The sequence below is a fragment of the Boleophthalmus pectinirostris genome, unplaced genomic scaffold (genome assembly GCF_026225935.1).
Source record: "Boleophthalmus pectinirostris isolate CB_2022bp ecotype Guang Dong unplaced genomic scaffold, ASM2622593v1 HiC_scaffold_7, whole genome shotgun sequence".
NCBI classification, from domain to species: Eukaryota; Metazoa; Chordata; class Actinopteri; order Gobiiformes; family Gobiidae; genus Boleophthalmus; species Boleophthalmus pectinirostris.
In genome coordinates, this window is record NW_026571473.1 from 39,869,647 (window position 1) to 39,882,146 (window position 12,500).

Here is a 12,500-nt window from a genome sequence, read left to right on the forward strand (position 1 = left end):
CAGAACACCAACGAAACGCTCAGCCGGTTCATCCCGTCGCCGTGTGCAGGTTTTTTTCGCGTCGTGTTTTTGTGTATTTACGGAGGATTGTCGTGGGCGGTGGGAGGCTTGTCGTACCGGGAGAGATCACTAGATGACTCAGACACGCACGGACGACTCTCGAACGTCTTCAGGCAGGGATTTTTGACGCGGAACGACGAGAGAAAGCGCTTTAATACTACTTTAACACTACCCCCGCTTTAATACTACGCAAAATAATCATAATACTAATACAAAAATGACCCATATTATTTCTAGAAGCGTCTCGAAAGCTGCATTGTGGAACTTTTCTGGTGGTCGTTTCCATGGAGACGTTACTGCTTCGCTTGAAACGCAGCACAGCGGCGTTAAATTTATCTGTCTCGTCGCATTTATTTTCGTTGCGGGTGTTTTTATTGCTTTAAAAAAAAAAAAAAAAAACTTGAGCAGCAGCGGCGACGACGACGTCTCCACGGAAACGAGGATCCACCGGAAAAGCGATGCGGTGAGCTTTAAACCCGGTGATTCGCAGTTAAATATGAACCCGCCCCCGCTACGTTGGCAAGCGCGAAAAACTGAAAAAAAATAAATAAATAAAATAAACGCAAAAATGGAAAATACTGTAAAGAAACACTATAAAATTCTCTGTCGACGCCATGATTTATCTCTTTCTCTCTCTCTCCGCTAACTGGAGGCACTGCTCCATCTGAAACCGTTTGTTCGGACTGATCACGGGAAACGAAAACGCACTTTTCAAATCACTTTATTGAGTTTTCAGACTTGTCTTTAAAAAAAAAAAAAAAAAAACTTCTCGGTCCAGTCGCATTTGCTGTTGCTGCATCGCCGTGGTAACATGCTGAACATTCCGCCGCAGATATAGACGCGCAGAGCCCCCTCAAGTATCAAAGTACGGATACAAAAACGCATTGATTTAAAACTACGCTCGTTACCGAAGGCCCAGAAGCGCCGTTTATTTCAGCGAGTTCAGGAAATTGGGTTTTACATCAAACGCTCGAGTGGAAACGCAAAATAAATCAATAAAAAAACTGACTGAAGTTACGCTGGATGAGAATCATTAAAAATACTCGTCCAATCAGAGTTTATCGACGGAGAATCGCGTGGAAAGAGGAGGAGGCGTGAGGCAAAAAGTGAGGTTTAGGTCCTTTAAATGTTTAATACAAAAAGCTACAGTTTGAGCAGCTTCTTTAAAGACGAGGGGATTATCCACTAATACTTAACTTGAGATTATATCTTTAGATTATGTTTTATTGTTTGGAAAAATACGGATTTGCCCAAAATAACGTATCAACACGAGACATTCCTTTGCTCACAGGTCACGAAAACTGCTCATGAAACGACTGGATTTTTCAGACAATAAGGCGCACGGAAAATCCTTTAATTTTATCAAAAATCAACTTTTTTGTGCCTCATATTTTAATTCTGGTGTTACTGACCTCAAACTGATTTTATGAGATACAAAGTGCTCAAAAATCTGTCCGAATGTTTTAGTATGACTCAAGTGGTCTCAAGGTCTAAACGTGGTCTAAATCAGATCCAAATGTGGTCTAAACCAGGTCTAAACCAGGTCTAAACCAGGTCTAAACCAGGTCTAAACCAGGTCTAAACCAGGTCTAAACGGGTCTAAACCAGGTCTAAACCAGGTCTAAACCAGATCTAAACGTGGTCTAAACCAGGTCTAAACATGGTCTAAACCAAGTCTAAACCAGGTCTAAACCAGGTCTAAACCAGATCTAAACCAGGTCTAAACGTGGTCTAAACCAGGTCTAAACATGGTCTAAACCAGGTCTAAACGTGGTCTAAACCAGGTCTAAACGTGGTCTAAACCAGGTCTAAACCAGATCTAAACCAGGTCTAAACCAGATCTAAACGTGGTCTAAACCAGGTCTAAACCAGGACTAAACATGGTCTAAACGTGGTCTAAACATGATCTAAACATGATCTAAACATGATCTAAACATGATCTAAACCAGGTCTAAACATGGTCTAAACATGGTCTAAACCAGGTCTAAACCAGGTCTAAACCAGGTCTAAACCAGGTCTAAACCAGATCTAAACCAGGTCTAAACCAGGTCTAAACCAGGACTGAAACAGATCGGAAATTGCCAAACTGTTAACCTCAGACACAGAAGATGAAGGGTTTGATGGATCTGAGGAAGAACAATGAACGTCGTGTTTTGTTTTTTATGTTTTAAAACTGAACAATGTTTTGAGTTTTTATGAATGAGTTTAATCAAATTTGACTGATCTGTTTTTTTTTTCTCTTAACGCGCCTTAGAATCTGAAAAATACAGCACTTGTGTTTCTGTGTTTTTATGGAGACTTGTCGTGTGGGAGCAGGTGGGCGGAGCCTCGTACAAACTCGCACTTCTAACTGTAAAGAGGGTTTGACTAGGGCCCCGGGAGAGATCTCTAGATGACACCGGAGCACTTCCTGTTCGCAGCGCAGGGGGGTGGGGGGTGGACTTTTAAAGGGTCGGCGTGTCTAGTTCTTCTTCTTGAGGCAGAAGTGCTCGCCGGTGTGGGAGCTCATGTGCGCCGTCAGCCGGTCTTTCCTCATGAAGCACTTGTTGCAGATGGCGCAGATGAACGGCTTCTGCCCCGTGTGCGTGGCCATGTGGGCGCCCAGGTTGTCCTTGCGGGTGAATCCGCGGGCGCACACGGGGCAGCTGAACGGCTTCTCCCCGGTGTGCGAGGACATGTGCGAGCGCAGCCGGTACTTCCTCGTGAACGACTTCTTGCAGACGGGGCAGCTGAACGGCGTCTGCGTCAGGTGGATTTTCATGTGACGGTCCAAATGATCCTGGACAGCGAACTGCGCCTCGCACTCCGAACACCCGAACGGCGTGTTCCCGGTGTGGACGGCCAAGTGCGTCTTAAACTCGTGTTCCCGCGTGAAGTCCTTCCCGCACACGGGGCAGTTGAAGCCCACGTGCGACGCCATGTGCTTCTGGAGCTCGCCGCTGCGCTCGAACGTCTCGCCGCACGCCAGGCACTCGTGGATCTGCATTTTGTTCTCGATGTCGTGGTCGGAGAAACTCTCGTTGAGCATCATCTCCAGGGAGTCGTCTTTGTGGTCGTAGTTTTCCCGGTCCGTCCTCATCCTCTTGGCGACTCGGCTGCCGCCCGGAGGCTCCCAGTCCTCGTCGCTCTCCGAGTCCGAGTCCACCTGCTCCACTTTGTCCGACTCCTCGAAGTGTTTGAAGTGGTCCTCCTCGTGTCCGTGTCCGTACCCGTGTCCCTCCGCTTCCTCTTCGCAGCCGTGACCCTGCGCTTTGTCCCCTCCGTATCCGTGACCCTGGTTTTTGTCTCCGTATCCGTGACCCTGCGTTTTATCTCCTCCGTATCCATGTCCCTGGGTCTTGTCCGCGTACGCATGACCCTGGTTTTTGTCTCCACTGAAGCCGTGACCCTGGTTTTTGTCCACGTATCCCTGCGTTTTGTCTCCTATGTATCCGTGTCCCTGGGTTTTGTCCCCGTACGCGTGACCCTGTGTTTTGTCTCCTCCGTATCCGTGTCCCTGTGTTTTGTCTCCGTATCCCTGTGTTTTGTCTCCTCCGTATGCGTGTACTTGATTTTTGTCTCCGTATCCGTGTCCCTGTGCTTTGTCTCCGTATCCGTGCGTCACAGGTGCTTTGTCTCCTCCGTATCCGTGTCCATGTCCCTGTGCTTTGTCTCCTCCGTAGCCATGTCCCTGTGCTTTGTCTCCGTATCCGTGTCCTTGATTTTTGTCTCCTCCGTATCCGTGTCCTTGGTTTTTATCTTCTCCGTATCCGTGCGTCACAGGTGCTTTGTCTCCTCCGTAGCCGTGTCCCTGCGCTTTGTCTCCTCCGTAGGCGTGCGTCCCGGGAGCGTCCCTGTGGTCGGTTTGCGGTTGGAAGAGCGAGGACAGGTTCCCTCCGTTCTCGCCCTTGACCAGGATGTCGGGGATGAAGGACAGCTCCTCGTCCTCGTCGCGCCGGCGGCTCTGCTCCTCCTCCGGGGTCGAGGACCGGACGAACTCCTCGGCGCGGACCGGCTCGAACGGGACGCCTGCGGGACCAGACGGGAGACGAGTTAGAGAATCTGTCCCAGAGGATTTAGAGTCGGCAAGAGTTCAGTGTAGTGTCCAGTGAAGAGTCCAAAATAGTGTTAATATTTAGAGTCCAGTGTGGTCACATTTACAGTCCAGTGAAGTGTCCAGTGCTATAATATTTAGAGTCCAGTGTGGTCACGGTTAGAGTCCAATGAAGTGTCCAGTGCGGTCACATTTAGAGTCCAGTGCGGTCATGTTTAGAGTCCAGTGTAGTGTCCAGTGCGGTCACATTTAGAGTCCAGTGTAGTGTCCAGTGTGGTCACGGTTAGAGTCCAGTGTAGTGTCCAGTGTGGTCACGGTTAGAGTCCAGTGAAGTGTCCAGTGCGGTCACATTTAGAGTCCAGTGTAGTGTCCAGTGTGGTCACGTTTAAAGTCTAGTGTAGTGTCCAGTGCGGTCACATTTAGAGTCCAGTGTAGTGTCCAGTGTGGTCACATTTAGAGTCCAGTGCGGTCACGTTTAGAGTCCAGTGAAGTGTCCAGTGTGGTCACGTTTAGAGTCCAGTGTAGTGTCCAGTGTGGTCACGTTTAGAGCCCAGTGAAGTGTTCAGTGTGGTCACATTTAGAGTCCAGTGCGGTCATGTTTAGAGTCCAGTGAAGTGTCCAGTGTGGTCACGTTTAGAGTCCAGTGTAGTGTCCAGTGTGGTCACATTTAGAGCCCAGTGAAGTGTTCAGTGTGGTCACATTTAGAGTCCAGTGTGGTCACGTTTAGGGTCCAGTGAAGTGTCCAGTGCGGTCACGTTTAGAGTCCAGTGTAGTGTCCAGTGCGGTCACATTTAGAGTCCAGTGAAGTGTCCAGTGTGGTCACGTTTAGAGTCCAGTGTAGTGTCCAGTGCAGTCACATTTAGAGCCCAGTATGGCCATGTTTAGAGTCCAGTGAAAGTCCAGTGGTCATATTCAGAGGCCAGTGAAGAGTCCAGTGAAGTCACATTTTTGCTAAACCCTCTTTACACCCAAATCTTCAAATAAAGCTTTATGCCGGTATTTTTCCTGCACGTTCAGGCTGCTGGTCGGCTCAAACAGAATATCGCCCTCTTCTGGAGAGTCGCGGTCGGTCTCTCTCTGGTGCATTGAGTAATTTTTTTTGCTGGAGGCTTTTCTCTGTGGAGATGTTATCACTTTGTCTGGAATGTTCCACAGTACGGCATTAAACCTTTTTATGCACGGAGATCAAACCGGGACCAAGTTACAGGTCAGATCTGTGGAGAGGCGACCCCGCTCATACTCAAAATGCCTGTTTTTCTAGTTTTTTTTTTGTTTGTTTTTTCAAGCTTTAAAACCTGCACCTGTAATTGAATAAAAGTAAAGTCGGTTTGTTTAATAATGTCACACTGTGGAACATTCCAAAGCAATGACGTATTAAATATTTTAAAATCTTCTGAACCGCAGAACAGAAAAGAGGCGGAGCCAAAATATCACTGTGTGTCCTGATCTGTTCTATTGTCGTTTCCCCGTCACACCTGGAGTTGTTTTTGTTTCAGTCACGTGTTTAACTCACAAAAAAAACCTTCTCTCAAACTGAAAACCCCCTGTCCCACCTCGTGATGTCATCATGTGGTGATACGGCAAGTGCTCCAATGTGTTTTTAAACTCCACACACCTTCACTGGAATTTCTTCACTGATCTCAACTGAACTAAAGGGAAAAGGAGCTGTGAACTTGAAAACGACCACTTCATGACATCACAAGGTGGAAGAGAGCGTTGGGAGCTTTGTAGATGTAAACAGATGAATAATAAAGAGTTAGTCAAACACAAAACACAACTCCAGCTCTGATTTTGAGGAAGTTGAACAGATTTTATTATTTATTATTATTGGTTGATGATGATAAAATTGTGAATCGAGTGCGGAATTAAGGAAAACTTTTTTACACTTGACCCGAACATGAGTCAGTTTAGTCACATTTTCTTTGTGTTTTGGTCGTTTTTAAGCATCTTTTCTGTATTTTATAGGGCTGTGACGATATTCAAGTCTCACGATACGATATCATCACAGTATGAACTAGGGATGTGCAAAAATACTGAAATATCGATATATCGTATCGTTTAAAGTGATGATACAGTAATCAACTTTGCACAAGAAGTGGTTTAACAAAGATTTTAGTATCGCAGCCACAATTTAGACATTATTATTTATTGAACCGTATCGAATCAATTTGAAATATATCGTATCGAATCAAAAGCGCACTGTATCGAGATATGTATCCTATCATGGCCTGCGTATTGAGATATCTATCGTATTGTCGCATATGTATCGAGATATGTATCATATCGTGGCCTATGTATCGTATCGCGGCCTGTGTATTTAGATATGTATCGTATTGTGGCCTATGTATCGTATCGTGGCCTGTGTATCGAGGTATGTATCGTATTGTGGCCTATGTATCGTATCGTGGCCTGTGTATCGAGGTATGTATCGTATCGCGGCCTGTGTATCGAGATATGTATCGTATCGTGGCCTGTGTATCGAGGTATGTATCGTATCGCAGCCTGTGTATCGAGGTATGTATCGTATCGCGGCCTGCGTATCGAGGTATGTATCGTATTGTGGCCAATGTATCGTATCGTGGCCTGTGTATTGAGGTATGTATCGTATCGCGGCCTGTGTATTGAGATATGTATCGTATCATGAACTATGTATCGAGGTGTGTATCGTATCGTGGCCTGTGTATCGAGATATGTATCGTATTGTGGCCTATGTATCGTATCATGGCCTGTGTATCGAGGTATGTATCGTATCGCGGCCTGTGTATCGAGGTATGTATCGTATCGTGGCCTGTGTATCGAGGTATGTATCGTATCGCAGCCTGCATATCGAGGTATGTATCGTGTCGGCAACTTCTTAATGATACCCAGCCCTAGTGTGAACCTCGCGGGACGAGATTTATAGCGACATTGTGAAAAGTTCACGATTAGAGACGTAACAATATCCAAATCTCTCTGTATGATATTTTCACGATATACATCTCATGGTACGATATTTATTACGATATTTTGTGGAGGCGAACAAACAAAACTTAATATTTTACCATTTCCTCTTAAAATGCCTCGACAAGTTTTAATCCAAAGAACTAAGCGTTAAAAGTGTTAGAACTGTTATTTCTTCTTGTCGTCTGCACTGAAATGAAGCAAAGGATCATGGGAAATGTAGTTCCTCTGTCTTTTTAACTCTTCATTTAATCAAAGAGACTTGTGATTCGATATATTTTGATGGTCCACAATATAATTGTGAGAACTTTGACGATACGATATCACGATATTTTGACTACCGTTACATCCCTGGTTGGTCATAATAAAACTTTTAAACAAGTAACGTAAATAAAGAAAATAGTTTTGCCCTTGGTTCATTCCTGACGAACATGAGTCAGTCCAGTCGCGATTTCATTGTGTTTTTATCGTTTTTAAGCAGATTTTTAAGTATTTTACCAAAACAAATGAGAGTTTATGTCCGGGTCAGTCCAGGCCAAATCTCCGAATGCTCCATTCGACCATCTCAGATTTGACTGAAAAGATTCTAGGAGGTTCACAAACTTTCCAACAGGAAAAGTCCCAAATTTTATCTCCCAACTCCTTATAGTTTTGTCATTAAAAGATATTTTGTGGACTCTGCCCTGACCTGTTTTGAGCAGAGATTTCCGAGGAGCCACTTTCAGATTTCTGTATCTAAAAAACTATTTAAGGTCCTTCAAATTTTCAAGGGTTAAAATTTCTCAAATGTTCTTGTACAATTCAGGAGAGTTACACCAAAACATCTGGTTAGTTTAGTCCTGATGTAGTCCTGATGTAGTCCTGATGTAGTCCTGATGTAGTCCTGATGTAGTCCTGGTTTAGACCTTGTTTAGACCTGATACAGTCCTGGTTTAGCCTTATTTTAGTTCTGGTTTAGTCCTGGTTTAGTCCTGATGTAGTCCTGATGTAGTCCTGATGTAGACCTGGTTTAGACCTGGTTTAGACCTGGTTTAGACCTGGTTTAGTCTTATTTTAGTTCTGGTTTAGTTCTGGTTTAGTCCTGGTTTAGTCCTGGTTTAGTCCTGGTTTAGTCCTGATGTAGTCCTGATGTAGTCCTGATGTAGTCCTGGTTTAGACCTGGTTTAGACCTGGTTTAGACCTGGTTTAGTCCTGGTTTAGTCCTGGTTTGGTCCTGGTCTAGATCAGATTGGTCAAAAATAAACAGGGACATGTGAAGACTCTATTTTTGAGGCGAGAACAAGATCAGAACTCGATTTAAATCTCAAAATAGTGACTTTAGCAGCTCGAGCTTTGTTTTGCAACACTGGAATTTGACGTTTTCGGTTTAACACGAGGCTCCGCGGGGAAACGATCTGTACAAACCCGAACCGGACCGAGCAGGGAGCGGGGTTCTGGTTCTGGGTTCTATGTTCTAGGTTCGGGGTTCTGTGTTCGTTGTTCCGACCTGATCCGTGCGAGTCCCGCGGCGGCAGAACCGAGTCGAGCAGCTGCTGTTTCCTCTGGTTTTCTTCTTTGGAGCGGCACAGTTCCTCCTCGTACTCCGCGATCGTCCTCTCCACGAGCGCGAAGATCTCCTCGGCGGCCGCAGTCAGCCGCTCGTTGACGCGCGCGCGCAGAGTTTGGCCTTTCGACATTTTCCGCCGCAGTTTTCCTCCACTTTTAGCTTTAGCTTCAGCGAGCTAACGGCGCCAACAGACAAAACACCCGTAAAGCCGCGCCGCTTGTCGTGACGCAGCGCCACCGTCGTAAAAGGTCGTAAAGTAGTGACGCGAGATCGTTTTTTTTTTTTTTTTTTTTTTTTTTTTTTTCACTATTTTATACGTATCAACCATCCAAACCCGGGTGTTTCCTAGTTTTTATTATTATTATTATTATTATTATTATTATTATTATTATTATTGTTATTATTTTTATTTTTTAATTTTTTTTATTATTAATCAATGCTGGCAATACAAAATACATCGTGTCAACAGTGCAAATTTGTGCAAAAAAAAAGTGTGTGTATATATATATATATATATATATATATATATATATATATATATATATATATATATATATATATATATATATATATAATGGTAATAATAAAATTCTAAATAAGTAACAAAAATATTTGAATAATAAATGTTGAATAATTTTCTTTTTTTTTCAGTTTTAATGGAAATTTTAAGTATTGGATCCTCTGTTTATTTATTTATTTATTTATGTTAAACACTTTTAAATTGTTTCCTCCTTTGACTCATGTTTAAACTTTTTTTTTATTTTTTATTAAGGACGTCACAGTCACATTAGAAATTCCAGATGTTTTGAGTTTTAGACATAAACCATATAAAAGTGTTCAGAGAGTGACGTCCCCACAGAGTTCAGCTCCACTCAAACGAAGCTCCGGTTCAACAATATTTTATAATTCATCTTTTACTCGTCTTTTAATCATTAATCGTCTTTAATCAAATTTTATTTCCACAAATGTAAATTCACTGTTCGTAAACTCGACTTCCTCATTTTCCTGTCAAAAATACCACACTGTTTAAACGCTCTCGCTCTCCTCGGGGTCACACTGACCCAAAGAAACATTTATTTTCTTTCTCGCCCTGTCGGGTCGGTCAGACCCAGAAATGTATTTTCATTTATTTTCTCACCAGGCGAAAAAAGGAAAGGAAGGAAAAATAAATGTTTCTTTGGGTCAGTGTGACCCCGAGGAGAGGGAGAGGGTTTAAACACTGTGGTATTTTTGACAGGAAAATGTGGAAGTCGAGTTTATGAACAGTGAATTTACATTTCTGAAAATTAAATTTGATTAAAGACGATTAATGATTAAAAGATGAGTAAAAGATGAAGGGTTAAAAAAAAACAACAACAACAATAACATCCATTTATCATCCAGTTTCAAAGCGTTTAAACCCAGGACATTTTTTAACTATTTAATTTATATATTCCATTCCATTTTCTTCCTCTTCTCTGGGGTCGGGTCTCGGGGGCATCAGTCTGAGCAGAGACTCCCAGACTTCCTTCAGCCCAGACACTTCCTCCAGCTCCTCCAGTGGGACCTGAGGTGTTCCCAGTCCAGTCCAGAGACATCGTCCCTCCAGTGTGTCCTGGGTCTTCCCCGGGGCCTCCTCCCGGTGGGACATGAACACCTCCTGAGGGACACGTCCAGGAGACATCAGAACAGACGTCCTCCCCTCAGACGCTCCTCTCCACGTGGAGGAGCAGCGACTCTACTCCGAGCTCCTCAATCTATAATAAATAATTATAAAAGGCTTAGGGAATGTGCAGTTACGAATAGAATACAAGGATGCAGAGGGTTCGCCTGTTAAGAATAATTTAAAGGTCGTGTTGGTGCATCACTCGTTTTCTCACTTGGTTAGGGGTGTGCAGAAATATTGGAATATCGATATATCGTATCATTTAATGCGATGATACAGTATTGATATCGTGGGCTACTGTATCGATATATCACCAAGAGTATTTTTAGGTGTGTTTTACTAAATTATTTTGTTACAGCTACAGTTTTGTGGCTTGTGGAGTGAAAGGAAACTCATTTATGATTATTAAAATGTTTGTGTTTCATATGAACTTTGCACAAGAAGTGATTTAACAAAGACTTTTAGTATCACAGCCATGATTTAGACTTTATTTTTTATTGAACCATATCGAATCAATTTGAAATATATCATATCGAATCGAAAGTTCACTGTATCGAGACATGTATCGTATCGGCAACTTCTTAATGATCCCAGCCCTACACTTGGTCTCTTAGGCTGCGTTCAGACTGCAGCCTGAAGTGACCCAAATCTGATTTTTTGGCCCCTATGTTCCTGTATCTGATCTTTTAATGACAGTCTGAACCACACAGATCCGATTTTTTCAAATGTGACCCAGGACACTTGGGCGTGGACTTATTTCTTCTGTTCTGTGGTGTTTGTTTGTGTGCTGCTTTGTGTTGTGTTGTCCTGTTTTTTGATAAAGCATGTGAGACAATAAAGGATTATCTTATTTTATCTGTCTCTAAGGGAGACGCCCGGACGTCCTGCGGAGGAAACTCATTTGTGTCTCTTGTATCGTGGATCTGGTCCTTCGGGTCATGACCAGAGGTGAGGGGAGGAACGGAGACTGACGCTAAATCCAGACTCAGCTCCTCTTCACCACAACGGTCCGACACAGCGACCGCATCACTGCCCACGCTGCACCTGTCCACCTGTCAATCTGCCCACGCTGCACCTGTCCACCTGTCAATCTGCCCACGCTGCACCTGTCCACCTGTCAATCTCACGCTCCATCCTCCCCTCACTCGAGAACAAGACCCCGACACACTTGAACTCATCCACTTGAGGCAGAGACTCTCCACCTGGAGACGACAAGACGACTTTTCCCATCCTAGAACCACGACCTCGGATTTGGATAATTTATCAATTTTTTTTTTTTTTTTTTTCTTTGATGTAAATGTGGATTTTGGTTTGTGTGTGACCTTTGGTGACCCTCCCCCTCCCCCGGCGTCGCCTCTGTCTCCCCCCATCCACTAGTGTTTGTTATTTAATGCATAATTTGTATTTATTTATTTTCTGTGTACAAGCGACAAGATTTTTTATTTTTTATTGTTTTGGGGTTTTTTTGTTTTTTTACAGAGGGAGGAGGGGGGAGTGATAAGATTTTATTTTATTTCATTTTTTTATACTAATAATATAATATTTTTAATTACTAATAAAATTAAAACATATTATTATTAGTAATTTTAAAATATTATTATTAAAAAATGAAATAAAATAAAATCTTATCACTCCCCCCTCCTCCCTCTGTAAAAAAAAAAAAAAAAGAAAACAATAAAAAATACAAAATCTTGTCGCACCTCTTTGCAAAAAAAATAAAAATCTTGTTGCACCTCCCTCTGTAACAAAGAAAAAAAATTTCATAAAAAAAAATCTTCTCACCCTCCCTGTAGAAAAAATAAATAAAATCTTGTCACCCTTCTCTGCAGATAAAAAAATAAATAATAATAACTTTTTAAAAAAAGCTCCCCTTCTACCGTAATTTATTTTTGTTTTATGTTTGAATTATATATATATTTTTCCTAATCCCGGTGATGCCCCTGGATCTATAATAACAACTTTTATTTTTATATTTAAGTTTTTTGCTTTTATCTTTAATAAAACCATTAATTTTTTATTTTATTAGAGTTTTTACGGCGACACCAGAAAAACAAAAGAAAAAGACACAAAAACGTCAAAGGTGAAAAACTTTGAACTTTTAATGAAATCACCAAAAACTTTAAACATTTTCTTTTGTTTCTGTTTTTTGTTTGAAGAAAATTTGGCTCGCCTCTCCACAGAACTAAAACTGACGTGTAACTTGACCTGACTTGTTAGCGTAGAGACGGGTTTAATGCCACACTGCGGGGACAGTGTTTCCGTGGAGACGAGCAGGT

General features: G+C 42.7%; 1 protein-coding gene across 1 annotated transcript in view; it reads right to left on the minus strand.

Annotated features, from left to right (window-relative positions):
• Nucleotides 1-8,782, minus strand: part of LOC110168545 (translation initiation factor IF-2-like) — a 9,280-nt gene extending 498 nt beyond the window's left edge. The window contains exons 1-2 of the mRNA XM_020933980.2: nucleotides 8,520-8,782; nucleotides 1-4,068 (exon numbers count right to left, since the gene is read on the minus strand). The exon at nucleotides 1-4,068 is cut by the window's left edge and continues 498 nt beyond it. Of these exons, the coding sequence (XP_020789639.1) occupies nucleotides 2,522-4,068; nucleotides 8,520-8,709 (1,737 nt within the window). The 5' untranslated portion in view covers nucleotides 8,710-8,782 and the 3' untranslated portion in view covers nucleotides 1-2,521. The remainder of the gene's footprint in view (nucleotides 4,069-8,519) is intronic.
• Nucleotides 8,783-12,500: the final 3,718 nt, after the last annotated feature.